Here is a 27,290-nt window from a genome sequence, read left to right as displayed (position 1 = left end):
CTGTCCTGCACAGAGCCTTTCAATATGCTGAAGGCAGTTGGTAAGAACGCTGTACCTTGATAAGACAGCTACTATGATTTGCTGTCTGAAGTCTGGGTATGAGAACACCTCAGTTATCCAAGATTTGATTACTTGATTGAAACATGTAAGATCCTGAGGGATCTTGACAGGGTGGATGTAGAAAGGATGTTTCCTCTCGTGGGAGAATAGAGAACTAGAGGTCACTGTTTAAAAATTAAGGGTCGCCCATTTAGGACAGAGATGAGAATTTTTTTTCTCTCAAATGGTGGTGAGTCTTTGGAACTCTCTTCCTCAAAAGGTAGTGGAAGCAGAGTCTTTGAACATTTTTAAGGCAGGGCTAGATAGATTTTTGATATGCAAGGGGATGAAAGGTTATTGGGGTAGGTGGGAATGTGGAGCTAGATTGCAGTCAGATCAGCTATGATCTTATCGAATGGCGTTAGCAGGCTTGAGGGGCTGAGTGGCCTACTCCTAATTTGTAGGTTCATATGATGCCTACCTTGATTGAGTAAAGAGGCTGCTGAACCTCTGCACCTCCAAATGGAGTCACTATTTAATGGGTTACGGTGCTGTCAGGAAATTTGTGGCTGTGCGCTTGATGGTGAGCTGTGCTGCTCAACACATGGCTTCCTGGTATGTGAGTTCACCTTGTAAGGGTTGAAACTTACACCTTGTCCTTTAGTCAGTAATTGGGCATTAATCTATTCTCCCTAGTGGGTGAAGGATGGAAAACAGAAGGAAAATTTTGATTTTTTTTCTGTTTGGGGCTTCTTTAGATACATTGGTGATGGATCATTGGAAGCGTGTGAACCTTCTGTGACACTTTGGTAATCCAATACCTGAGCCATGTAAATTTACAATACCACAAAGCAGCAGCCTGTTTCATTAATGGGATCTGGAGAGATAGAACTGTCAGTAGATGCTAGAATTCTTCCCACTGAATTTAAGATAATTCTGTAATCCGGTGAACCTAACAGAACAAACTGTAGTTCTATCCAGTTAATTCCTGGCAACACCCCCTGCGCAACTTGGAGATCCCGAAGATGCAGGCCAGCAAGAGCCTCTACCTCTCTGCACTTGGGTAATAAGGAGGCAGAACGTGCATTACTTACAGCTGAACTGAAACCTATGCAGTTTAAACCAATAAACAGGAAGAGGTTAATGAGTATATTTTAATTTCTCTTAAAAGTAATACAAGAAGTTCTTCTGGCTTATCAATAGCTGAGCTATACAAACAAGTTTAATAATTGGGTCTGTATTTGGTTAGCTTATCTCAGCAGGTGGCATTATGGTTGACAGGGCCCTCAACTGTGTCCGGCCCATCTCCCGCGCATCCGCCCTCACACCTTCTTCTCCCTCCCAGAAACATGAAAGGGTTCCCCTTGTCCTCACTTATCACCCACCAGCCTCCGCATTCAAAGGATCATCCTCCGCCATTTCCGCCAACTCCAGCATGATGCCACCACCAAACACATCTTCCCTTCACCCCCATGGCGGCATTCCGCAGGGATTGTTCCCTCTGGGACACCCTGGTCCACTCCTCCATCACCCCCTACACCTCAACCCCCTCCCACGGCACCTTCCCATGCAACCGCAGAAGGTGCAACACCTGCCCCTTTACTTCCCCTCTCCTCACCGTCCAAGGGCCCAAACACTCCTTTCAAGTGAAGCAGCATTTCACTTGCACTTCCCTCAATTTAGTCAACTGCATTCGTTGCTCCCAATGCGGTTTCCTCTACATTGGAGAGACCAAACGCAGACTGGATGACCGTTTTGCAGAACACCTTTGGTCTGTCCGCAAGCATTACCCAGACCTCCCTGTCGCTTACCATTTCAACAGTCCACCCTGCTCTCATGCCCACATGTCCGTCCTTGGCTTGCTGCATTGTTCCAGTGAAGCTCAACGCAAACTGGAGGAACAACACCTCATCTTCTGACTAGGCATTTTACAGCCTTCTGGACTGAATATTGAGTTCAACAATTTTAGATCATGAACTCTCTCCTCCATCCCCACCCCCTTTCCGATTCGCCCCACCCCCCTTTTTTTTCCCAATAATTTATATAGATTTTTCTTTTCCCACCTACTTCCATTATTTTTAAATGTATTTCCATCTATTGTTTTATCTCTACCTTTTAGCCTTTTTTGATTCCTTCACCCCTACTCCACCCCCACTAGGGCTATCTATACCTTACTTGTCCTGCTTTCTACCCTTAATTAGCACATTCCTTAGATAATATCACCACCTTCAACACCTCTTTGTCCTTTTATCTGTGACATCTTTTGGTTATCTCCACCTATCACTGGCCCTCTATCCAGCTCTACTTGTCCCACCCCTCCTTAAACCAGCTTATATTTCACCTCTCTTCTATTTTTACTTAGTACTGTTGAAGGGTCATTCGGACTCGAAACGTTAACTGTGTTCCTCTCCGCAGATGCTGCCAGACCGGCTGAGTTTTTCCAGGTATTTTTGTTTTTGTTTTGGATTTCCAGCGTCCGCAGTTTTTTGCTTTTATCTTATGGCATTAATGTTACGATTGACTTCAGAGTCCCAGGCTAGGAAAGAGGAAATCAGATATGGCCTTACTCCTGATCATTCATTATCCAGTGACCCATACCAGATTACTTGTGTGTGAGTGCTGGGTGTGGACCAGATCGTACATGACTGTGATGCTCCTCGCATCGACATACTTGCCAATGCTTGCTGTTCAGGTTCATATGTGAAAGTTAAACACTTGGACAAGGTATCAGGAAGCAATCAGAAACTTGAGAAATAAATCCTTTAACATGGAGGAGAACATTAGCAGAAAATGCAAAGGAGGTGGGGGTTACCATATATACTCATTTAAAAGTTAGTCTCATGTAAAAGTCAACCCTATGATATTTGGTCTTAAAAAAAAACCCCATAATTTTCATATATTTCATGTAGTCATAAGTCAGCATTAGTTTTGCAGGGATCAAAGCCCAAAAGTTTCAGAACCAAAAGATAATTCTGGAGATGTTCATTCAATTTTATTGTAAATGTATATAGTTCGTAATGTTAGAAAATGAATGAATAATGTTAGATAATTTAATATGAAATTTAGTGTTGTTGGTGGTTACTTTATTCCATTGTGACTATCTTTTTTGGATTTTACTTGGGCCTAAATCAAGCACACATTGATCCCTCAAAAACATTACCTGTGTCGACCCATGATTTTTTTGACCTAAAAAGTTGGTCTCAAATATTCGACTTTTACATGAATATATACGGTACTTAATCTGACACTTGCTGTTTAAAGGGTTGATAGGAGGTATGTTTACAGGATTAGAGAGAATCAAGTTTGTAACACATTTATTATTTTTCCAGGTTTGATCCTAAGGAAAATAAGTGGATGAGAGTAGCTCCGATGAGCACTCGGCGCCTCGGGGTAGCTGTGGCAGTCCTTGGTGGACATCTCTATGCTATCGGGGGCTCTGATGGAACATCTCCACTAAATACAGGTAATGTATGTGGAACCAGAATAATTAGGAGATTAGTTACAACAATAGGTGTGCTTCAGACTGATCTTCACTTTAATCTTTCTCTCATCAGTATGAGAGATGATGTTTGCTAGATTAGAATTTTCTTTTTTAAACACGGATTGTTGTCTTTTCAGATTAGGCAGTGTAAATCTCCATGTACACAATCCCAATGTGTCTGTAGCCTTAAAGCTAAACTGGCTGCATCTGTCACTTTTAATCACTCGTACCATCCATCCTCAAAAATGAGATTGACATTAATTATTATTAAATTGGCAAATTATGGCCGGTTTTATGCCAGTGTTTTGGACCCATTGCTAATTGGGTTCCAGCTTTCCAAATTCATTCACTGCTGGGTCCTCCTCACAGTGGGGAGATTGGGCTAGTTTGGAACGTCAGTCCTGGAGATACATTCTTAGTGAGACTCTCAGTAATTGTAATTTTGTTTTGATGTACATTAGGTTAAAGCTATCACTTGGGGGTAGGGGGATTGCCCTGTTCAATATTCATTGAACATAGTAGATTGCAGCTATAACAACATTTATGGGGATGAAGGGGAATTGCAAGATTATTTTAAAATCAAACTACTATAGATGTTGGGAATCTGAAATAAAAACAAAAAGTGCCAGAAATGCTCAGCAGATTAGCCAGCAACTGTGGAGAGAAACAAGAGTTAACATTTCAGGTCCGTGATCTTTCATGAGAACTGTTCTGATGAAAGGTTATCAACCTTAATTATTATCTCTGTTTCTCTCTCGCGCCTGACCTAAGTATTTCCAACACTATATTGTTTTTATTGTGCAAGATTATTTTATTTGCATTGTAATAAATGTGATCATTTTTTTTTAAAGCTTTTGTATTTGCTTATTTAGAAAATACTTTTGTTATTTGACTTGTGGTGGACTGTGGAAAGCTTTATGATTATAGTGCATCTAGACTGCCAAAAAGCATTCAACAAAACTCCACGTTGAGGGCTACTATATAGAGGTCAAAGCTATTTGGATTCAGGGTTAGAAATGGACTGAAGAGAAGAAAATAGTAGGGACTTATTCAAGGTGGAGTGGAGTTCCAATTGCTGTTGTATTGCCTTGACTACTTGAATTACTTGCAACTAGTTTGATGGTTTTTGGTGGAATTGTCTACAAACAGTTTCTAGCCCATTTAAAAGTAGTCAATAATGTGGCTGCCTCATCATGTGACTTTTACAAGTTCACAGTCCTTTTCCCAAAAAAGGGTGGTGTTTATATTGATTCTAACATCATGTATTGTGGTTTATCGCCTTGAGGGTTTGAGACAGGCATCTTGATACAATAAAACGGTGATAGGGCCACTCACTTCCATCTGCCACCAGTTGAGATTTAATTTCCTCTTTTGTTCAGAAGAAACCCAAGAGACAGGCAGTCTGAAGATTCCATACTCCTTTTGAGTTGACCCATCCTTAAACAAAAAGATTTGTGACTTCCTCAGATGGCTGTGAAGGTCCATATTTAATTAGGTATTCGATTGAGACACGGTACTGTCTGCACCTTAAATGCCAAAGGTCCCATGATTTGCAGCAGCCATTTTCATAACAAAAACAGAATTACCTGGAAAAACTCAGCAGGTCTGGCAGCACCGGCGGAGAAGAAAAGAGTCGACGTTTCGAGTCCTCATGACCCTTCAACAGAACTGAGTAATATTAGGAGAGGGGTGAAATATAAGCTGGTTTAAGGTGGGGGGGGTGGGGGGAGAGAAGTTGGGGGAGTGGTGGTGGTTGTAGGGACAAGCAAGCTGTGATAGGAGCAGATAATCAAAAGATGTCACAGACAAAGGAACAAAGAGGTGTTGAAGGTGGTGATATTATCTAAACAAATGTGCTAATTAAGAATGGATGGCAGGACACTCAAGGTACAGCTCTAGTGGGAGTGGGGTGGAAAGACTGACAGGGCATTAAAGGTATAGATTTAAAAATAATGGAAATAGGTGGGAAAAGAAAAATCTATATAAATTATTGGAAAAAACAAAAGGGAGGGGGAAGAAACGGAAAGGGGGTGGGGATGGAGGAGGGAGTTCAAGATCTAAAGTTGTTGAATTCAATATTCAGTCCGGAAGGCTGTAAAGTGCCTGGTCGGAAGATGAGGTGTTGTTCCTCCAGTTTGCGTTGGGCTTCACTAGAACAATGCAGCAAGCCAAGGACAGACATGTGGGCAAGAGAGCAGGGTGGAGTGTTAAAATGGCAAGCGACAGGGAGGATTGGGTCTTTCTTGCGGACAGACCGCAGGTGTTCTGCAAAGCGGTCGCCCAGTTTACGTTTGGTCTCTCCAATGTAGAGGAGACCGCATTGGGAGCAACGAATGCAGTAGACTAAGTTAGGGGAAATGCAAGTGAAATGCTGCTTCACTTGAAAGGAGTGTTTGGGCCCTTGGACGGTGAGGAGAGAGGAAGTGAAGGGGCAGGTGTTGCATCTTCTGCGTGGGCATGGGGAGGTGCCATAGGTGGGGGTTGAGTAGGGTGTGATGGAGGAGTGGACCAGGGTGTCCCGGAGGGAACGATCCCTACGGAATGCCGCCGGTGGGGTGAAGGGAAGATGTGTTTGGTGGTGGCATCATGCTGGAGTTGGCGGAAATGGCGGAGGATGATCCTTTGAATGCGGAGGCTGGTGGGGTGATAAGTGAGGACAAGGGGGACCCTATCATGTTTCTTGGAGGGAGGAGAAGGCGTGAGGGCGGATGCGCGGGAGATGGGCCGGACACGGTTGAGGGCCCTGTCAACGATCGTGGGTGTAAACCTCGGTTAAGGAAGAAGGAGGACATGTCAGAGGAACTGTTTTTGAAGGTAGCATCATCAGAACAGATGCGACGGAGGTGAAGGAACTGAGAGAATGGGATGGAGTCCTTACAGGAAGCAGGGTGTGAGGAGCTGTAGTCGAGGTAGCTGTGGGAGTCGGTAGGCTTGTAATGGATATTGGTGGACAGTCTATCACCAGAAATTGAGACAGAGAGGTCAAGGAAGGGAAGGGAAGTGTCAGAGATGGACCATGTGAAAAAGATGGAGGGGTGGAGATTGGAAGCAAAATTAATAAATTTTTCCAGGTCCCGACGAGAGCATGAAGCAGTACCGAAGTAATCATCGATGTACCGGAGAAAGAGTTGTGGGAGGGGACCAGAGTAGGACTGGAACAAGGAATGTTCCACATACCCCATAAAGAGACAGGCATAGCTGGGGCCCATGCGGGTACCCATAGCCACACCTTTTATTTGGAGGAAGTGAGAGGAGTTAAAGGAGAAATTGTTCAGTGTGAGAACAAGTTCAGCCAGACGGAGGAGAGTAGTGGTGGATGGGGATTGTTCGGGCCTCTGTTCAAGGAAGAAGCTAAGGGCCCTCAGACCATCCTGGTGAGGGATGGAGGTGTAGAGGGATTGGACGTCCATGGTGAAGAGGAATCGGTTGGGGCCAGGGAACTGGAAATTGTTGATGTGACGTAAGGTGTCAGAGGAATCACAGATGAAGGTGGGAAGGGACTGGACAAGGGGAGAGAGAAGGGAGTCAAGATAACGAGAAATGAGTTCCATGGGGCAGGAACAGGCTGCCATGATCGGTCTGCCGGGACAGTTCTGTTTGTGGATTTTGGGTAGGAGGTAGAAGTGGGCCGCCCGAGGTTGGGCGACTATCAGGTTGGAAGCTGTGGGAGGAAGATCTCCAGAGGAGATGAGGTCAGTGACAGTCCTGGAAACAATGGTTGATGTTCAGTGGTGGGGTCATGGTCCAGGGAGAGGTAGGAGGAAGTGTCTGCGAGTTGACGCTCAGCCTCCGCGAGGTAGAGGTCAGTGCGTCAGACAACAACAGCACCACCCTTGTCAGCGGGTTTGATGACAATGTTGGGATTGGACCTGAGAGAACGGAGTGCAGTAAGTTCAGAGAGAGACAGATTAGAATGGGTGAGAGGAGCAGAGAAATTGAGACGACTAATGTCACGCCGACAGTTCTCAATGAAAAGATCAAGAGAAGGTAAGAATCCAGAGGGAGGGAGAATATTGGAGGTGGGTAAAAGGATCCGTTGAACGGGGAGAGGACTCCTGCCCAAAGAAGTGAGCACGGAGACGAAGACTGCAGAAGAAGAGTTCAACATCGTGCCGAGCCCGAAATTCATTTCCATAGCTTGTTTGTGTCCACTTTTTAAAAGTATAGACAAAGTCCATAATGTACTAGGGCATGACAACTATTATGACTAATATTGCTAATTTAAAAACAAAAAACTCTTGACATTTGCATGAGACCAAACTAGGAGGGGCACTTCATTCCTGAGCAAGCAGGTGAGGAACAAGCAAAGTGATTTGAACAAAACATGAAAGTAGGTAGAACAGTGGTTGATAAAATTTAATATGGACAAGTATAAAGTACTACACATAGGAAAGAATAATGGGTGTATAACCAGAAGTCCAGATTACGAGTCAGAGGAAATCCTACTGAAACTATGTACTATGCTTGAGTACTGTGTCCAATTGTGGGGGTCATTGAGATGCAAGGAAGGATCTGTGCACTGGAAATAGTTCAGAGGAGTCACGAGAGTGATCCCTACTGTTGAAGGAGAGTGTTATGAGTAACGACAGGCGAGATTTGGATTTTTCAGTCTGGAAAGAAGGAAACTGAGAATTGATATTCTAGAGAGAAAGATAGACCTTGCATTTATGTAGTGCTTTTTATGACTGAACACCCCAAAGTGCTTCACAGCTAGTGAATTATTTTGAAGTCTGGCACCTGTTAGAGAATAGAGTAAAGTGAAGGCAAATTTACACAACATAGCAATGAGATAAATGACGAATTGAACTGTTTTTGTGGTCTTGGGTGAAGAATAAATGTTAGCCTTTACAGCCATCTGGGGAATTCACACATCTTTAAGGATGGGGCAACTCAAAAGCAGTATGGAATCTTCAGACTGCCTGTCCCTTGTGAACAAAAGAAGAACTCAACTCAACTGGTGGCAGATGGAAGTGAGTGGCCCGATCACTCTGTTATGGTAACAAGATGATGGTCTCAATCCCTCAAGGTGTTAAGCCACAAAGCAGGATGTTGGAATCAAACGCCACCTTTTTTTTTTAGCATCTGGCAATTTCCTCTGCTCCTCTTCAAATAGTGCTGTGAGATCTTTTACGCCTGCTAGAGTGTGCAGATAGGATAAAACAAAGGAAAATAAATATGTAAACGGAATAAAGAAGGTAAAAGTGGAATGGTGCTTTAAACCAGACTAAAAATAAAATCAGGAGACAGTCAAACTATTAAAAGGCTAATCTAGGATTATTCTCAGGAAGTTGTTCCTCTCAGTAATCGATGCTTGAAACAAATTCCAAGGTAGGGGAGTAGAGTGAAAACCATGGAATCATTTTTTAAAAATGCTAGAGTAAGGGGAGCTGTAAGATTATGGTGGATGGAGGAACTAAAGTGGGTGAGTAGCCACTTTAATCTTAATTGTATGACCTTGCAAGTACACCAGATATTGCTACATATACAGTTTTCTCTGGTAAAAGCCTGGCATCTATCCTGTAGAGAGCCTTACTTTTCATTTTCTCAATTTCTTATTTATCAAAAAAAATCAAATATTATAATATGCACAAAACCTGCTTTGCTCCAACATTGCAGCAAGATTTAGGTGGTTAGGTTCATGGAATTATTTTGTACTTTTCAGTTGAACGCTTCATTCCTCAGGAGAATCGCTGGTCTCCTTGTTCACCCATGGGGACGAGACGAAAGCATCTTGGCTGTGCTGTGTTCCAGGACATGATCTATGCAGTTGGAGGACGCGATGACACAACTGAGCTCAGCAGTGCCGAGCGATACAACCTTAGAGCCAATCAGTGGTCTCCAGTGGTTGCTATGACTTCCAGACGGAGTGGCGTAAGTGTATACTAAGCTCAGCTGTGTGTGTATATTTTTGATAATTAGCAGACCACATATTACAGATTCAAAAACTATATAAGTATCATCCCTGGACTGCAGCTTTAACCTGAACAAGGTGGAATCTAATAAAACATGAAATGCTAACAAGAGAATGATGCATTTTTGGGTATAACTTCATCGGAGCCAGCAGTGTTGATGAGTGTTACAATTTAGCGTACTCTTCCAAATGCTGATTGAACTGTGCATGTGTAATAACTTTTGGATTTGTAGCATATTGTGATTTATCTTCATCAATGCAGCCTGCATTGTTTGGATTCCTGATGTTTTACAGTATCTTCAAATTGAAAAAGGTATTTCCTCTTGGCATCAAAAGTAAAATCTTCAATCTTCTGTAGAAAATAGATGTGCTTTATTGAGTGCCATTCCAACAAACTAACAATCAACAGATGGTACTGTCAAGATTTATAATGTGGAGTATCATAAAATAGAATTATTTTTTATTCATTTTCACGGGATGTGAGCGTCGCTGGCTAAGCCAGCATTTATTGCCTATCCCTAATTGCTTGAGAAGGTGGCGGTGATAATGCCTTCTTAAACTGCTGCAGTCCACGTGGTGTAAGTATACTCAGTGCTGTTTGGGAGGGCGTTCCAGGATTTTGACCCAGTGACTGAAGGAATGGTGGTATATTTCCAAGTCAGGGTGGTGTGTGGTTTGGAGGGTAACTTCCAGGTGGTGGTGTTTGTCATGACACGGCAGATGATGTGCGCCAGGTGGATCAAATCCACAAGGGAAACTTAATCACGCTATCACAACAGTTTTGCAATTCGTATTTATTTCGTGATGCATACTTTGAATTCAGAGGTAACAAGTCCGCCAAGACAGTTTTTAAAAAAAAAAATCAATTAAGATATTTATTAACAAAAGATTCAAGCACATACATAGAACTACAAATTACTACTATAATCCCTAATTAACCTGACTCCCAGTTACACCCCCTTTAAGGCAATGGTCAAAAAAATAGCTTTTAGATTTTAAACAAATCCAGAAAATTACAATACCCTGGACAGTGGAATTCAAACTGGCTCTCTCCAGCTCCAGTTTCTGTAGACAGCAGGCTTATGCACAGATGCTGGAGGCTTCACACACTTCTGTTAGGTCTTACAATGCCTTCTCCTGACACACACTTCTCCCTTTTTAATATGTAAGATCCATTGTTCCCATATGTCTTTGGAACCTTACCTTTCTCATAATATAATTCTTCATGTTGCCACTGAATATTGTCAGTAACCCCTTGAGAAAAATAAACATTCCATAGCTTGTCTAACACCCTAAAATCACTTTGAAATCCAAATCCCTCTTCATCTATCTAAAATTGCAAATTCCTTTCACCCCAGCTATGTTTACTCATTAGCATATTAAAGACACTTCTACACCTTCAACTTGCAGCCTACTTGGCTACAAAACGTAATTAAATCTCAGAAAAACACAACCCCCTCCACCCCATAAACCAGAAAAACATTATACACTTATGACAGTGTTCCCATGTGTCTGCTGCCCTTGTCCTTCTAGATGGTAGAGGTCATGGGTTTGGAAAGAGCTGCCTAATGAGCCTTGGTGAGTTTCTGCAGTGCATCTTGTAGATGGTGTACACTGCTGCCACTGTTTGAATGAGTATGTACTGTAACTGGCTGAATAATACAAAAAAAATGTATATTGAGGAACAAATGATTTGGCAGGCAATTTACATCAGAGTTCCTCCTCCCCAGACTGCCACAGTAGAATAATCTGACTTTAAGGTTTCAGCATCGCTAATGATGTGTGTAGCAATGCTAATCCTTTGGAGTCTCCCAGTTTTTCACAATACAGTGACCAATGACCTCACTTAATACTGCATATTTCTCCCTACAATATGTCATGTTGCAGCAAAGCAGTTGGGTGGCCCACAATGTTGGGTGAGGTGTTAATTGCCAACTTAAGTTCTCTTTGGGGAAGGAATAGATGCCACTCACTGGCCATGAGCAAGTTGGCAACATATGAAGCAACAACCTTGTGTCTTTGTAGCATGATCTGATACTTTGTATTGAGCTAGCACATTACACATATTAGCACTTGCTTTTTAACCAAATGTAAACACTAATTTTGTTTTTCTTTCACCACCACCCAGGTTGGTCTAGCTGTTGTAAATGGACTTTTGATGGCAGTTGGAGGTTTTGATGGTACAACCTACTTAAAAACTGTTGAGGTGTTTGATCCTGATGCAAATACTTGGAGGTACTTTCACATCTCAAAATGCTTCCAGCTCATAAGTTAAACTTGAATTTAAGTTTATAACAAAGTAACTGATAACTAAGCTGGAATTTCATGAGGTAAAATTGCAGAATGGAACAGGAGAAACTGTACAAGTCTTGACCTTCAGCAATGGGTATCAAGTGTGGTAAGAATGCTTTTCCAGAAATTCTCAAATTTTAAGTGCACTTGGCCTATGGTTCCAACAGGTTGAGAGTCCTAAAAGTTTCAAATTGAGTTTGAGGCTCTACACTATGCATTGACACAATCTTTCAGTTCATTTGACTCAAGTTTGATTGGTGTTCTTTAACAACCTGTTCAAAGGATGGCACCTTCAGTCCTGCTGGGTCATTGATCAGTTTTGCAATCTTGGCTGTTAAGTTGGATTTGACCCTATAGACCTTTAGCCCAGCAGTGAGTGCCGTCAAGTGAAATAAACTGTAAGTCATTTTATTCCTCAGAAAACTTAAGTTTTCACTATATTAAACATTGATGGAGGCCAGTCTGTTAGAGAACATGCACTGATGGCATTTTATTTTAAGGGTAGAATCCCATATTGAAGTTTTTCCACACCAATGCATTATTAGCATTTCAAATGCTAAAGGGCTGGCAGATGCACCTATTGTAAATATATTCTGATGTGGTAAATGGATGCAGATGCACTACGGTGCTATAATCTAATAGAGACTTTCTTTGGTTGGGGTGAAAACATTGAGTAAAGTTTGGACAGTCTATACACGATAGCTGCATGCAGAAACTAAATCTGTCTTCAAAATCACTCCTAGACTTTAACACCCATACAATTTATAAGGGTGACTTTAGCTAGCATTGGTAAATCTGATGGGTTTGTGCATGACAAATATTGAAAGACTTTATGGCAGAGTAAGAATTTGCAATTATTCATCACATGGGAACTACAGAATCACAGTGCAGAAGAGGCCCATCGAGTCTGCACCAACACGAGAAATCCTGACCTACCTAATCCCATTTACCAGCACTTGGCACGTCATAACATTCAAGGCTATGGGCCAAGTGCTCATCCTGGTGGTACTTAAAAGGATGTGAGGCAATCCACCTCCACCACCCTCCCAGGCAGCGCATTCCAGACCATCACCACCCTCTGGGTAAAAAAGGTTTTTCCTCACATCCTCCCCCCCCTAAACCTCCTGCCCCTCACTTTGAACTTATGTCCCCTCATGACTGACCCTTCAACTAAGGGGAACAGCTGCTCCCTATCCACCCTGTCCATGCCCCTCAATCTTGTATACCTCGATCAGGTCGCCCCTCAGACTTCTCTGCTCCAATGAAAACAACTCAAGTCTATCCAACCTCTTCATAACTTAAATGTTTCATCCCAGGCAACATCCTGGTGAATCTCCTCTGCATCCCCTCCAGTGCAATCACATCCTTCCTATAATGTGGCGACCAGAACCGCACACACTACTCCAGCTGTGGCCTCACCAAGGTTCTATACAACTTCAATATGACCTCCCTACTTTTGTAATCTATGCCTCAATTGATAAAGGCAAGTGTCCCATATGCCTTTTTCACCACCCCACTAACATGCCCCTCTGCCTTCAGAGATCTATGGACACACATGTCAAGGTCCCTTTGTTCCTCAGAACTTCCTAGTGTCATGCCATTCATTGAATACTTCCTTGTCAAATTACTCCTTCCAAAGTGTATCACCTCACACTTTTCAGGGTTAAATTCCATCTGCCCATTTGGCCATCCCATCTATCTTCCTGTAACCCAAGACACTCAACTTCACTTAACCACCCGGCCAATCTTTGTGTCATCCGCAAACTAACTTATCCTCCTCCCTCCCCCCAGTCATCTGTCGTTTATATAAATGACAAATAATAGGGGAACCAGCACAGATCCCTGTGGTACGCCACTGGACATTGGCTTCCAGCCACTAAAGCATCCTTCTGTCATCACCCTCTGTCTCCTACAACTAAGCCAATTTTGAATCCACCTCATCAAATTACCCTGTATCCTATGTGCATTGGCCACCTTTATAAGTTTCCCATGTGGGACCTTGTCAAAGGCTTTGCTGAAACCTGTATAAACTGCATCAACTGCATCACTCTCATCTACACACCTGGTCACCTCCTCAAAAAATTCAGTCAAATTTGTTAGGCATGACTTCCCTCTGACAAAGCTATGCTGACTAACCCTGATCAAACCTTGCCTCTCCAAGTGGAGATAGATTCTCTCCTTCAGAATTTTCTCCAACAGTTTCCCTACTACTGACGTGAGAATCACTAGCCTGTAGTTCCCTGGCTTCTCTCTACAACCCTTCTTAAATAGCGGAACCACATTAGCTGTTCTCCAGTCCTCTGGCACCTCCCCTGTGGCCAGAGAGGAATTAAAAATTTGGGTCAGAGCCCCTGCGATCTCTTCCCTTGCCTCCCTCAGCAGTCTGGGATACATCATCTGGACCTGGAGATTTGTCCACTTTTAAGCCTGCCACCACCTTGTCACTCCCTATATCAATTTGTTCAAGAACCTCGCAGTCTCTCTCCCCCCCGAGTTCAATACCTTCATCCTCATTCTCTTGGGTGAAGACGGATGTGAAGTATTCGTTCAACACTACCGATGTCCTCTGGTTCCACCCATAGATGGCCCCCTTGGTCCCTACTCTTTCCCTGGTTATCCTCTTCCCATTGATATACTTAGAATATCTTGGGATTTTCCCTACTTTTACCAGCCAGAGCTTTCTCATATCCCCTCTTTCCTCTCCTAATTGCTTTAGGCTCCACCCTGCACTGCCTGTACTCCACCAATGCCTCTTCTGACGTGCTCCCCTTGTACCTGCTAAAAGCCTCTTTTCCTTCTCATCGTATCCTGAATATCCCTGGTCATCCATGGTTCTCTGGGCTTGTTACTCCTTCCTATCACCCTAGAGGAAACATGTTGAGCCCGTACCTCCCCATTTCCTTTTTGAACACCCCGCCACTGCTCCTCAGTAGATTTCCCCACAAGTAGCTGTTCCCAGTCTACCTTGGCCAGATTCTGCCTTATTTTACTAAAATCCACTCTCACCCAGTCCAAAACATTTTTTTGCAACTTGTCTATTTCTTTGTCCATAACAAGCTTACATGGGTATAGAGCCCAGTCAGGAAAAAGATGCTTCTCATTAGTGCCTAGTACCCTTAACTAAGAATGAGCTGTGGTTTATTCCTGTAACCTGTGCACCAGAGATGATTTTATTTCTTTGCTAAATCTCTAGAATGTTCATATCAGACTTGCTGACTGACAGGTGGGGAACCACCAAGATAGCAAACTGATGGACAACTCAGTTAGAAGTTAAATTCAGCTTAAAAGACACATTGCAGAGCTCGTTAAAACAAGAGACTTACATTGCTGCATTATAAGTGCAACTCATCACAAATCTACTCTTGGGATATGAAATCACATGAATGCAATGCAGTTAAAACCACCTGCATACTGAGCTTTATAAACTAGAATCCAGAAATCACCACACTTGTTTGCCTGTTAATTTGAAATTTTTACTGAATTAGACAGTTACCAATTTCCATTCATTTTGATATTTGATTAAATGTTTAATTCTTGTCCCCACCAATACCATGTTGCTTAAAGTGCAATAGAAAAGCAAAGAAACCAGATTACCAGTAGCTTTGTTGATTACGTTGAACTTGCAAAATATTACACAACAAATAACGGCGTTTTAATCTTACTGATTTATTCCCTCAGGCTCTTTGGAAGTATGAATTACAGACGCCTTGGAGGTGGGGTTGGTGTAGTGAAGATGACACAATGCGAGTCACACATTTGGTGAATTTCAGTGATGCAGTGTGTTGTCCTGTATGTTTAACCCATTTACAATGACATTGAATTGCCAGCTTTTTTTAAATCATACCAAATAGCATTTGAAGCAGAGTGCAGAAGAGCACCTTCTATAATAAGTGCATTATATATCTAGCAACCTTTGTGCATTAAAAAACATTTACAGAAATTTTGCAAGAAGTGCAACTAAGTTGGGATGATGAATTATGAGCTAATAGGAACATATTGGAGCCATCTTATTGAAATAAAACCTTGCTGCCTTATAGAGTGCTGATTAAATAGATCCAGATGAGGGAGTTTTTAAAATAAGTAAATTTATTCTGGCACCTGTATAGCAATGTTAAATCTGTGCCAATACTATTTATGTAATTTCTTTCACTTCAAGTTGCAAGTGTATGAAACATAGCCTCCCCTATAAGTTCAGGGTAAACAGATAAAGACAGAAAATGGTCTGTTAACTGAAGCTGAATGGTCTCATTCCTACATTCTCATTGTAATTTAAGTTGACTACCCTATTACAAGAGTATGAGTATAGACATTTGACTTGGGTCAAAGCCATAGTAGGGAGCATGGTGTGGATTTTTATTAAATAGCCAAAGCCAGCTTGAATATTGTGTGTGTGGATCCTGCCTCAAGTAGAGTTGGAGCGATGGGGTGCAAACAGAAGATGCTTAGCAAGTTTGTCACAAGTTAAATGGCTTGGTGGATCTATGAAACTTGTCTTTTAAGATTGCTAGACTTTGTATTAAGTGTGAAGGAGTAAGTTTTAAAATGCTCTGCAAAGTTCCAATTTAAAACAGAGTTTCTTCCCTTATGAGATATAATCTGCATTTATTTGATGTAGCAATTAAAATCCCACTTGTGGGGGAAAATTTAAGGGCAGGTCAAATGTTTTCTTTGTACAAAGTTGACCAAAACTTTTGTAAATTGCTTTCAAAATTACTTGTTTGAAGAATTGTATAGACACTAAGAGCAGTCACTTGTCATTTTGCATCTACATAATCTGTCACAGGTTTAAATACATGTTAAGTTTAGTCTCCATTACAATGTCGGATGAGCTACAGAATGAGTTAAGGGTGCATTTTTAGCCATGTTACACTGCAAATACTTAACCTGCTAGATACCATCAACATGCTTTAAGATAACTGAAGAGAGTCAGAAGTCAAAAATAATTACAAGTTCTTTTCATTGCTGTGGAGCCAAGCACTACAGGATAGCACTAAGATACCATTGAAGTGTCTTAGTTCAAAATATGAATTGCTGCTTTCATTGGCTAACCTGGTTGAAGATAGCTAGCTGACTTAGTGAATTTGTAAAAAATTCTTATTAACTGGAAACTTTCTCCCCACCATCTCCAAGTGGCCAGCCCGTTTGTGTACTTTATTCCCAGCAATTCTACTTTGAAGGGGGCTAGATGGAGGGTAAACTGTTAGAAACTTCCATTAGGAATAAATCTTGGTTCATCACCTTCCAAGAAGGATCCTACATCAAGTTCACTTCTCAATGCACATGCTCTTGTTGCATTAGTGAGTTCTTAAAATTAGACTGTACCAACCCTCAAACTTGCCGATTAAACGTAATTGTAAAAATGTTCTTGCTATTCAAGATTTTTAATAGATTATATTCACTTTGTACAGTATTTAAATAAAGTTGTTCAAAATGCTTATTTCTGAAGATACTGGTTTTGTTTTAAATTATTTTCTCCAAACTCACCATTTACAGTTTTGTATTTAATTGTTGGAGCCAAGGCACACTGCATTAAAACATGTTTATTTCTTTTCCTGCAAGCATTGATCGAACTACAGTGTTCTTGATGTTATCTAGAGCCATATGGCAACAAGCAAATAACTTCCAACACCCTTTCACTGGCAGAAATTGTCAGGGGAAGTAATTAGTTTGATAGTTCAGTGCTGCAAATCTGATTAATAGCAACACTTATGCAAAGCCAACACCAAAGGGCCTTTTTAAAAAAATATATATAAATCTTTACAACAAAAGTTCCCTGCAAGCAAACATTTAAACTGACCTCTGCAGAACAAATAAAGCCACAGATTAAATTTTGCTTAAAGAATTAAGGGTTAGTACCTGTTCTGACATTATCTGAACCCATCAATAGATGCTACTCCACTCGAATACCTCCATTCCCTCTTTCAGGAAATGAAGAAAATATAGCAAATCAGGATGTTTTAAACTGAGCATCTGACTAAATTATGAAACACCCACACATTGTAAAGTAATTTCTTCCCCAAACTTTGGCATGGCTTTCAGGTCTACCCCACTGTGCAGCACATGCAAAAAACATAACATAAGAAAAGACAAATGTGGGATTTTTATAGCACCCTTCAGGTGCTCTGGACATAGCAAATCAATTTAGTCAAACTTACTTGAAGTAGTCACTAGTAAGCATATGAACAGCTAACTTGTCACAGTATGGCTGTGGAATGTCCCACACAAAAAAAAAAGTTAGATAATTGTTTTAAGTGGTGCTAGTTAAATGTTGGCCAGACCACTGGGAGAACTCCCTAGCATTAGAGTGGTGCTTGAGTGCCAGTGCAAATGTTGGTATCAGCACCACCTCACTTGCCCCCAAAATTACAAGCAGGCAACAAAATGGTCAAGGTTTAAATTGGTTATAAACTTAAGATCAAGTCTACCATAGCCATTTCTTCTTCAGCATTTGTTGACACCGATGATGCCACTTCTGGCCAGTTTTCCAGTGAGCTGTCGGTTGTCATTAACACATTTAAATCCAGGGTTTGGAATGATTTTTTCAGTTCTGGTTTCACGTTTGAAGCCGAAATCTGATTTTTGTTCATTGAACTATCTGGATCCATAGCTGATCCTGAAATTTCCAAGCTTGTGTCAGCTGTGTAGGTGGTGGAATCATCATAGTCTGTAATGGTACAAAATAGTATGATTCTCACCTGATAACCAGGATGCAAAAAGCAGTATGATGGTGGGAAGGGCCCCGATATGGGGAAATAGCCAATGCTTAGTTAGCCATACATTCAGAGACACCAACTTATCAAGCATTAGTGGAGAGTTTAAGGCTAATGTATAAAAGGTATAGATAAATACACACGTTACAAGTATGCAACTTGTATTTTGAAATTGATTCTGGCAGCCTATGCTGGCAACAATTGCACCATAAATTGGCCATGATTAATGTTACCTATAGCAAAATTAGAGAGGTGGTGGGGGTGAAGGTAGCAACATGGGTAGTAAGTTGGCAAAAGGACAATAATGATTGATGAATTGATGAACTAGACATGTCAGTGGTGTTGGGAGCCCCATGAGAGATCAAGATTTGAGTATTAAGGGGGCACAATATAAAAACTGCATAAAACAGTTGAACAAGCAGGTTGAATTTAGAAGTTTAATGCAGAGGAGAGATAGTTGGCCAAAGCAAAACCAGCTTTAAAAAGGTATTGTAGGTTTTTTTAAACTAGGACATACATAATGCTAAGCCTATTCATTTGCCATTTAAAATATTGTTCAGTTCAGACCAGTAAAGGGATATTCAAGGCCATGGAGGAAACCAATTTAGTGGGAATGAGGGATTTTGGTTATGAAGACAGACAAGAACTGGGACTATTCACTAAGAGAGATCTGTTGGAAGTATCAGTTATTAGGCATTTTTGATACAAAAGACAGCCATATCTCAATTATAACTATGGGATAAATTTAAAGAAAGCAAGAGTTTGGAGTTGCATTTTTTCTAAAAACAAAATGCACAAGTTATTTGTACAGCCATCTTGCAAACCGACATTAGTATTGGTTCAGTATGGGAACATGCTACCTGACTAGTCTCTGGCTTTGAGGAAGGGATGATGGATAGCTGCATAGACTGCAATGCCCCTAGACTTCAAAAAGGGATGGGTGATAAAGTTCCTATTCCAATGAAAAGTTGACTGAAAATATTCGCTTGCTGCCTGACCATTTCAAGCATTTTCTGTTTTTAAGTAAAATTTCATGCTAGTGGAAGTTAAAATCTGTGGGAAGTTTAGGTCAGGTCTCATCTTCAGAATTGGTAAGACATTAGCCAAGGGAGAAACAATAGCAGGTTTCCAATTTACGAGTTGGATTCAGAAATTTGATGCAAATTGATTTTTGGAGACACTGACAACTTGCATACATGTCTGGGTGAATTGAAGTCACAGGTTAAATTACAAAATAACAGTCAAAAGTGTACAGGAGGATAGGACAATGATAGATTAAATTGTGGACAAAGTACAGTGCAAGGAAAGCACCCATAATTTAACATTTATTCATCGGATGTGGGCATTGCTGGCTAGGCCAGCATTTATTGCCCATCCTTGATAGCTCTCAAAAAGGTGGTGAGTTGCCTTCTTTAACTACTGCAGTCCATGTGGTGTAGATATACCCACAGTGCTGTAGAGGGAGTTCCAGGATTTTGACCCAGTGACTGTGAAATAATGCCAAATATATTTCCAAGTGATGATGGTGCATGACTTGGAAGGGGAACTTGCAAGTGGTGGTGTTCCCATGTGCCTGCTGTCCTCATCTTTCTAGGTGGTAGAGGTCATGGGTTTGGAAGGTGTTTTCAAACGAGCCTTGGTGAGTTGCTGCAGTGCATCTTGTAGATGGTACACACTGCCACCAGTGTGCATCAGTGGTGGAAGGAGTGACTGTTTGTGGATGGGGTGCCAATCGAGCAGGCGGTGTCCTGGATGGTGTCAAGCTTAGAGTGTTGTTGAGGCTGACTCATCCAGGCAAGTGGAGAATATTTTTTCACCTCCTGACTTATGCCTTGTAGATGGTGGACAAGTTTTGGGGAGTCAGGAGGGGAGTTACTCACTGCAGGATTCCTAGCCTCTAACCTGTTCTTGTAGCCACAGTATTTATATGGCTGGTCCAGTTCAGTTTCTAGTTAAGGTAACGCCCCCAGGTGTTGATAGTGGGGGATTCAATGATGGTAATGCCATTGAATGTCAAGGCACAATGGTTAGATTCTCTTTCATTGAAGATAGTCATTGCCCAGCAGTTATGTGGCATGAATGTTACTTGCCACTTATTAGCCCAAGCCTTGTTGGACAATGGACTGCTTCACTATGAGGAGTTGCAAATTGTGAACATCCCCACTTCTGACCTTATGGTGGGAGGGTCATTGAAGCAGCTAGGGCTCCTTATTGCCAAACTCTCAAATGCAGCCTTGATGTCAAGGGCAGTCATCATCACTTCACTTTTCTCCATGTTTGGACCAAGGCTGCAATGAGGTCAGGAGCTGGGTGGCTTCCATTGGATTCCATTGAGCAGTGAATATTTTATTGCTGAGTAATTGCCACTTGAGAGTAGACTGATGGGGTGGTAATTGGCTGGGGTTGGATTTGTCCTTTGTATACAGGACATACCTGGGAAATTTTCCACATTGCCAAGTAGATGCCAGTGTTATAGCTGCATGGAACAGCTTGGCTAAGGGCATGGCAAATTCAGCAGCACAAGTCTTCAGTACTATTGCCAAAATATTTTCAGGGCCCATAGCCTTTGCAGTAGCCAGTCAACTTTTGCTGTTTCTTGATAGCCAATTTGATTCACTCCATGATAGGAGTAAAATGTGAGATGCTGGAGACATCAGGAGGAGGCCAAGATGGCTCATCCACTCAGCACTTCTGTTGAAGATGGCTGAAAATGCTTCAACCTCTTCTTTTGCACTGATGTTCTGGGCTCTCCCCATCATTGAGGATCAGGATATTTGTGGAGCCTCCTCCAACAAGTGGTTTAATTGCCCATCATTCACAACTAAATGTGACAGCTTAAATCTGATCCATTGGTTGTGGGGTTGCTCAGCTCCATCTATGGCACACAAGTAATCCTGTGCTATTGCTTCACCAAGTTGACACCTATTCTTGGGCAAGCCTGGTCCTGGCATACCCCAGCACTCTTCTTTGGGGGTCAACCCTGGTTCAACTTGGTAGGAGTGTGGGGGTAAAATGCCAGGCCATGAGATTGTAGTTGTATACAATTCTGCTGTTGCTGATGGCCCACAGCACCTCATGGATACCCAGTCTGGATTTGCTAGATCTGTTCAAAATCTATCCCATTTAGTACAATGGTAGTGCCAAACACAATGGAGGGTATCCTCAATGTGAAGACAGGATTTAGTCTCCATGTGTGGTGGTCACTCCAACCAATAATGTCATGGACAAATACATCTGTGACAGGTGGATTGTGGAGGATGAGATCAAGTAGGGTTTTTCCTTCCCACCTGCTGCAGACCCAGTCTAGTAGCTATGTCCTTTACAACTCAACCAGCAGTGGTCCTACCAAGTACATTGTGCCCTCATTACTTCCTCCAAGTGGTGTTCAATAGTAATGATTCATCAGCTGGGGGGACATTAGGTGGTAACCAAGAGGTTTCCATGCCCATGTATGACTTGATACCATGAGGGGGTTCAGAGTCAATGTTGAGGATTCCCAGGGTAACTTCCTCCTTACTGTATATCACTGTGCCACCACCTCTGGTGGGTCTGTCCCGTTAGTGGACAGGACATACCCAGGGATGATGATTGTGTCTGGGACAGTGTCAGTAAGGTACAATTCCGAGTAGAACTGTTAGGCTGTTGCTCGACAAGTCTATGGGACAGCTCTCCCAATTTTGGCACTAGCCCCAGATGTTCATAATGAGGACTTTGCAGGGCTGTCCTGACTTGTGTATCTTCACCATTTCTGGTGCCCAGGTCAATGCCAGTGGCATTTGGTTTCATTCCTTTTAGACTTTGTAGCAGTTCGATATAGCTGAGTGGCTAGAGGGCAGTTAAAAAAAAAGAGTCAGCCACATTGAACTCCAGACCTACAGCAATGTAGGCCAGGCAAGGCTGGCAGATTTCCTTCCCTAAAGGAAATTAGTGCACCGTTTGGGTCTTTAGGACAATGGTTTTACAATCACTTTAGACTAGATTTTAATTTCAGATTTTATTAATAGAATTTAAATTCCACCAGCTGCTGTGGTAGAATTTCAACCTATGTCCCCAGAGCTTTAGCCTCCAGATTACTCATCCAGTGACATTACCACTACACCACTGCATGAAGAGCCATAGCGCTGAGCACTAGTGTTAAGATGTCAGATTTACAAGGAAAGGCAGGAGAAAAGTTGGATTATTGAAAGGCAGCAAGTGGCCTCTTGTCCTCCCAGATGGACTATCTTCACAATAGAGACATTCCAACAACCAGCTATTCCACCTGTGATTAATGGTCTGACATAAATCAGAGGTGACAGATCAACTTAGAATAGACAAGCCCAATGTCTCTGCAGAGTTGCCAAACCCTGAACTGCCACTCTCTAATGGTGTATCTGGTGCTGCAGTTCCTGATCATGTTGACCCTGTGGAAGAACCTCAAGTGGTAGAGCTACGTCACTTTAACCAAATAAGGAAAGCACCTCAGACTTCATCTTTAACACCCATGTTGGATATTCAAATGTTGTCTAAATAGAAACTGTTAAAACAAACTAGAGAGGAAATATAGTAGCTGAAGGTATAGCCCCTCCTACTATCTATGAGGGGCATGTGATTGTTTTTGAAGGCTCTGACCAATGAGCCCTAAGCACAGATAATCCGGGGTGGGGGTGGGGGGGCGCTTTTTGTTGAGGATCTGGTTCAAGCATGTAGCATCTGAAAAACGGTAATAAAAAAGTTAACTGTTTCTTGTTCAAACCTGTTCAGTACGCCAAGTCATTACACCTTTCCATAATTACAGTGGGACTTTAACATGCAATTGTTGCATGTGGCAGCAAGTGATTGCTGTTTAAAAAGTGGAAATATTTCAGGTGTTTGCCAACTCTTCACACAAGATGGTTTGAATGCATTTGCAGTTCCCCACCACATACTATCTATCCATGCAGTCAACAGGGGGTAAAATATGGCCTGTTTGCAGAATGCCAATGTGCCTTGTAATCAGAGAGCTCCCAATGAAATGAACCACTTCAGCTATTCAGTGGAGTGCAGAATTCAGGCTTGTGCCTGAATTATCACCTCCCACCATAGGTCAAAGTGGAGCAGGGAACAGATTTGTTCAGGTATTGGGTGCTACATCCTTTGGGTTGGTTGGATAGTTTTCCTATAATTTCTCTTAATGTATTAATAGCAGTAGGATGCACTTACACTGTACACACATTCCAAACTCACTCAGTTCAGTATCAGCAGGCCCCAACTGTAAAAGCATGGAGTCCAATCCACCACTCAGACAACCACATGTCATTCCAGATGTTAATCCTCAATCTGGTGTGGAAAATCTGACCAATTCCCCCCCACATGAAGCCACTCTAGCCAAGATCAACTCAGATTGGGGATTTCCTTGTCCATATGGTTAAACTGCTCAGCTGACAAGTTATTCACCAGGGCAATACATGTGAAAGAGCAGTGGGTGACAAGTACAGTCAAGTTAATCCCAGTCACACCACCTTGCTGAGACAGAAGGCAGACGCCTCCCTATAAACAGGGTGGATTAAAACGCTTCAGAAACAAAAAATTGACAATTAAAAGCAAGAGAAATTGGTTCGAGAAATTATATACCATAAAGCAACCTTACTCTGAATGTCATTCCATTGGTCTTGGATGTTGAAGTTCAGATTATCTGGATGAGTCACACTTCCCCCTGGAGAGCTGAGCACACAACAGGAGTTAAACCCTGAAACTTCAAATACTTAAAAAAAAAAAAAATTCCTCCACCCCCCAGTGTGGAGATTGAGACACAAACCCATTTTGTCGAACTTGAGCACAGGTTTTAGAACTTGTGGTCTGAAGATTTTGTTGGCGTTGATCTGCATTGAGGAGTGTAGTAAACCACTTGGTAGATAGAGAGCCAGTTGGACGTGGCACATGTTCAGAAGAGCCAGTGTCAGGTATTATTGTTTCCTTCTCTACAATAGAAATTACTTAAGCCTACTTTTTATATTGTACAGTAAAAGTCACAAGCATGTTCTATGCAATCATGTTAAAAACATTACACTGGAGCTAAAACTAGCAGAGGTTACTATTACAGCAATTAAACTAATTGGTTTCCAACCATTTCACAATGTAATTGCCATAGATTAAATCAGATGCTTAACCCTTTTATTCAGCTCGGAGTGAAAAGTAGAATCCTTAATGTTATAGAAAAGGAATTTTCACTCATTTTTTCATGCATATACACCATTATTATGCCATTAATGCTCTCATCCCAAAAATGCAAGGTCAGCATTCATTGTCCACTCCTACTTGCCCTCAATGTGGTGACGACCCACCACCTTGAACCACTGGTGGTCCACATGCAAGCAGTTTGATACAACTGAATGGCTTGCTATGTCATTTCAGAGGGTAGTTAAGAGTCAACCACATTGCTGTGGATCTGAAGTCTCATTAAGGCTTGGAGATTTACTTCCCTGAAGGACTGACAAGCTGATAGTTTCATTAAGGCTAGCATTTTATTTCATATTCACTAACTAATTGAATGCAAATTCTCCCAGCTGCTGTATGTGGGATTTGAACTCTTGTCTCCAGAGCATTAGTCTGGGCCTTTGAATTGATAACCTAGTAATATGAAAATAAACCAGGGTGGGGGGGAGACAATGGTGGTAGAGATATACTTCCTATCCCAAACACAGAGCTGCCCACAATCTCCAGGATCGGTGCCTTGGTTTAAAGAACTAGAGTTCTTTTCTAACCTGACACTAGGTTCAGTTTGGTTTAGTGCTAGGGGGAAGAAGTAATGACTGCAGATTCTCAATACTCGGCCCTTTGTGGGAAAGAATGAACCACTTATTAATCAACAAGAGCTAACCTGAGATGGAAGGGATGCTCAGTTGGGCAGAGTGCTGGGAGATGCCTGCACTTCCAGCTAAGACTTGCTTTCTCCCCTTTGTAGTTTGACTTGTGTAGTGAGTTTTCATTGGTTCCTTTTTGCTGTTGAATGAAAAGGAATGATTTTTTTTCTTAAATATGGAAATATTGCTCACATAACACATCAAGAGAAAGCTCTGGAGGCAAAGCATCGAGAAATGATCAGCTGAGACCAGAATTCAGATCTTTATATTGCCCACCCCACCCCCACCCACCCACCTCCCAACCCTCCCCAGATTGGAGCTCCAGGTTTGTTTGGTCATTCACTTTCTTCTGTTCCTCATTACAATGGCCAGTAATGAACATCACATGACTCCTTCCAATATTGGCACAGCAATCCTTTCTAGGGATACTGGTATCAGTTACGGGATTGATAATGTATACCTATGGTTCCATGCTAGCAAAAGTGACTAAGTGTCCAAAGGCACATGGCATCCAAATTTCTACCCATGTTGAGCATAATTCATGGCAAAGTCCTGTAACTTGCCAAAATAAAAATGGAAAGATTGTGAAGTCAATTATAATACACACACGGATAACAGGAGCTTTCAATTTCTTACCAGCTGGGACTTTGTCTCTCATGCTTTTCAACAATTAAATCAAATGTACCACTTCCAGGCTTTGCCTCATATACCAAACATTCCTCTTCTGAAGACGAGTATTGCAACATCTCAACTTTCCATAGCCCAATCAGGATTGTTATGATTGTAACTAACATACAGGATGCCTGCCCACAGAGTTATATCCCCAAACTAGATTAGCCAATGTTCCAGTGTGCAGGATAAATAGTGCCCCCCACAGTGAAAGCTGAATGCCACTGTTCAACAATTATGTAAACTCTTACATGTACATTTTTCTTCTCACTCTTGTTCTCTCTCTCTCCTGTGTGGAACATGTATTTTCTGTTCTTGTCTTTGAGGTGGGTTTCTGCCATTTTCTGTATAGTCCTTCAGGTACCGATAAAGCCTGAATAAAAAGCAATTTCAGAATGTGTAAAGACAGCAACTTTGTGTTAGATGTCGCCTCCAAACTTGTCATGTCATGTTCTCTGGTTCCCATAAATTAGAAATAAACACACTTTAAACTCAAATGCTCGAGCTTCTTCAAGTAGATTTCTTATCATTCTCCATGTGGCTGGTGGACTGAGACTGATACATTGTTACTCAGCACGTGGCTGCAGTAGGACAGTGAATGTGGCATCGTGACAAACCCACGACTGCTACCACCTAAAGGTGAAGGGCAGCAGATACATGGGACCATCACCACCTGCAAGTTCTCCTCCAAGCCACTCACCATCCTGACTTGTAAATATATTGCCATTCCTTCACTGTCGATGGGTCAAAATTCTGGAACTCCCTTCCTAACAGCACTGTGGGTGTACCTTCACTACATGGGCTGCAGCAGTTCAAGAAGGCAGCTCACCACCGCCTTCTCAAGGGCAATTAGGGATGGGCTATAAATGCCGGCCCAGCCAGCGGAGCCCACATTCCATGAACATATTTTTAAAATTCACATAATTAGTTCCTAATAATATAGTATAGCACTAGTTATTAATGACAAATCTCAGTTCAAGTGTTTTTGTTTGGAAATCTTAAAATGAAGAAAATCCCTGGTTCTATTCCCAATCTGTGCTGAGTTAGCTCTTTCACTTTTGGGATCTTGGGGAAGGGTGGAAATAATGGACCAAGGCTTTTGGGAGTAAAATTACTGAATATCAACAAAAATCAGAAGAAAATTCTAGGTCGTCTACTCACTCTGGGTCGCTCCGGAGGTGGGATAAGAGTTTGAACGAGCTCCAGGTATTTCACGGTCATCTCCAAGACTGATGCCATATCGTTCCTTCGCCCTTCAAATTTGGGCAGCAGATCACGAAGCTGATCACAACTGCATTTAATCCGTCTCCTGCCAGGTTAAAATGAAGTAATTGCTTTCACAATAGCTAAATGGTCCCAAGACAGAC

At 41.9% G+C, this 27,290-nt stretch overlaps 1 protein-coding gene across 2 annotated transcripts in view; it reads left to right on the top strand.

The window, feature by feature from the left end:
- The window catches only part of LOC144685490 (kelch-like protein 20), a 45,925-nt gene extending 28,757 nt beyond the window's left edge, over positions 1-17,168 (top strand). For both annotated transcript variants that reach the window (XM_078550063.1, XM_078550064.1), the window contains 4 exons: positions 3,369-3,502; positions 9,183-9,391; positions 11,560-11,666; positions 15,402-17,168. In XM_078550063.1, coding sequence (XP_078406189.1) covers positions 3,369-3,502; positions 9,183-9,391; positions 11,560-11,666; positions 15,402-15,486 — 535 coding nt within the window. In that variant the 3' untranslated portion in view covers positions 15,487-17,168. The remainder of the gene's footprint in view (positions 1-3,368; positions 3,503-9,182; positions 9,392-11,559; positions 11,667-15,401) is intronic.
- The last annotated feature ends 10,122 nt before the right edge of the window (positions 17,169-27,290 follow it).

The sequence above is a fragment of the Cetorhinus maximus genome, chromosome 10 (genome assembly GCF_964194155.1).
Source record: "Cetorhinus maximus chromosome 10, sCetMax3.hap1.1, whole genome shotgun sequence".
Classification (NCBI taxonomy): Eukaryota; Metazoa; Chordata; class Chondrichthyes; order Lamniformes; family Cetorhinidae; genus Cetorhinus; species Cetorhinus maximus.
Note: the sequence above shows the minus strand (reverse complement) of the source record. Positions and strands in the feature narration are given on the sequence as shown.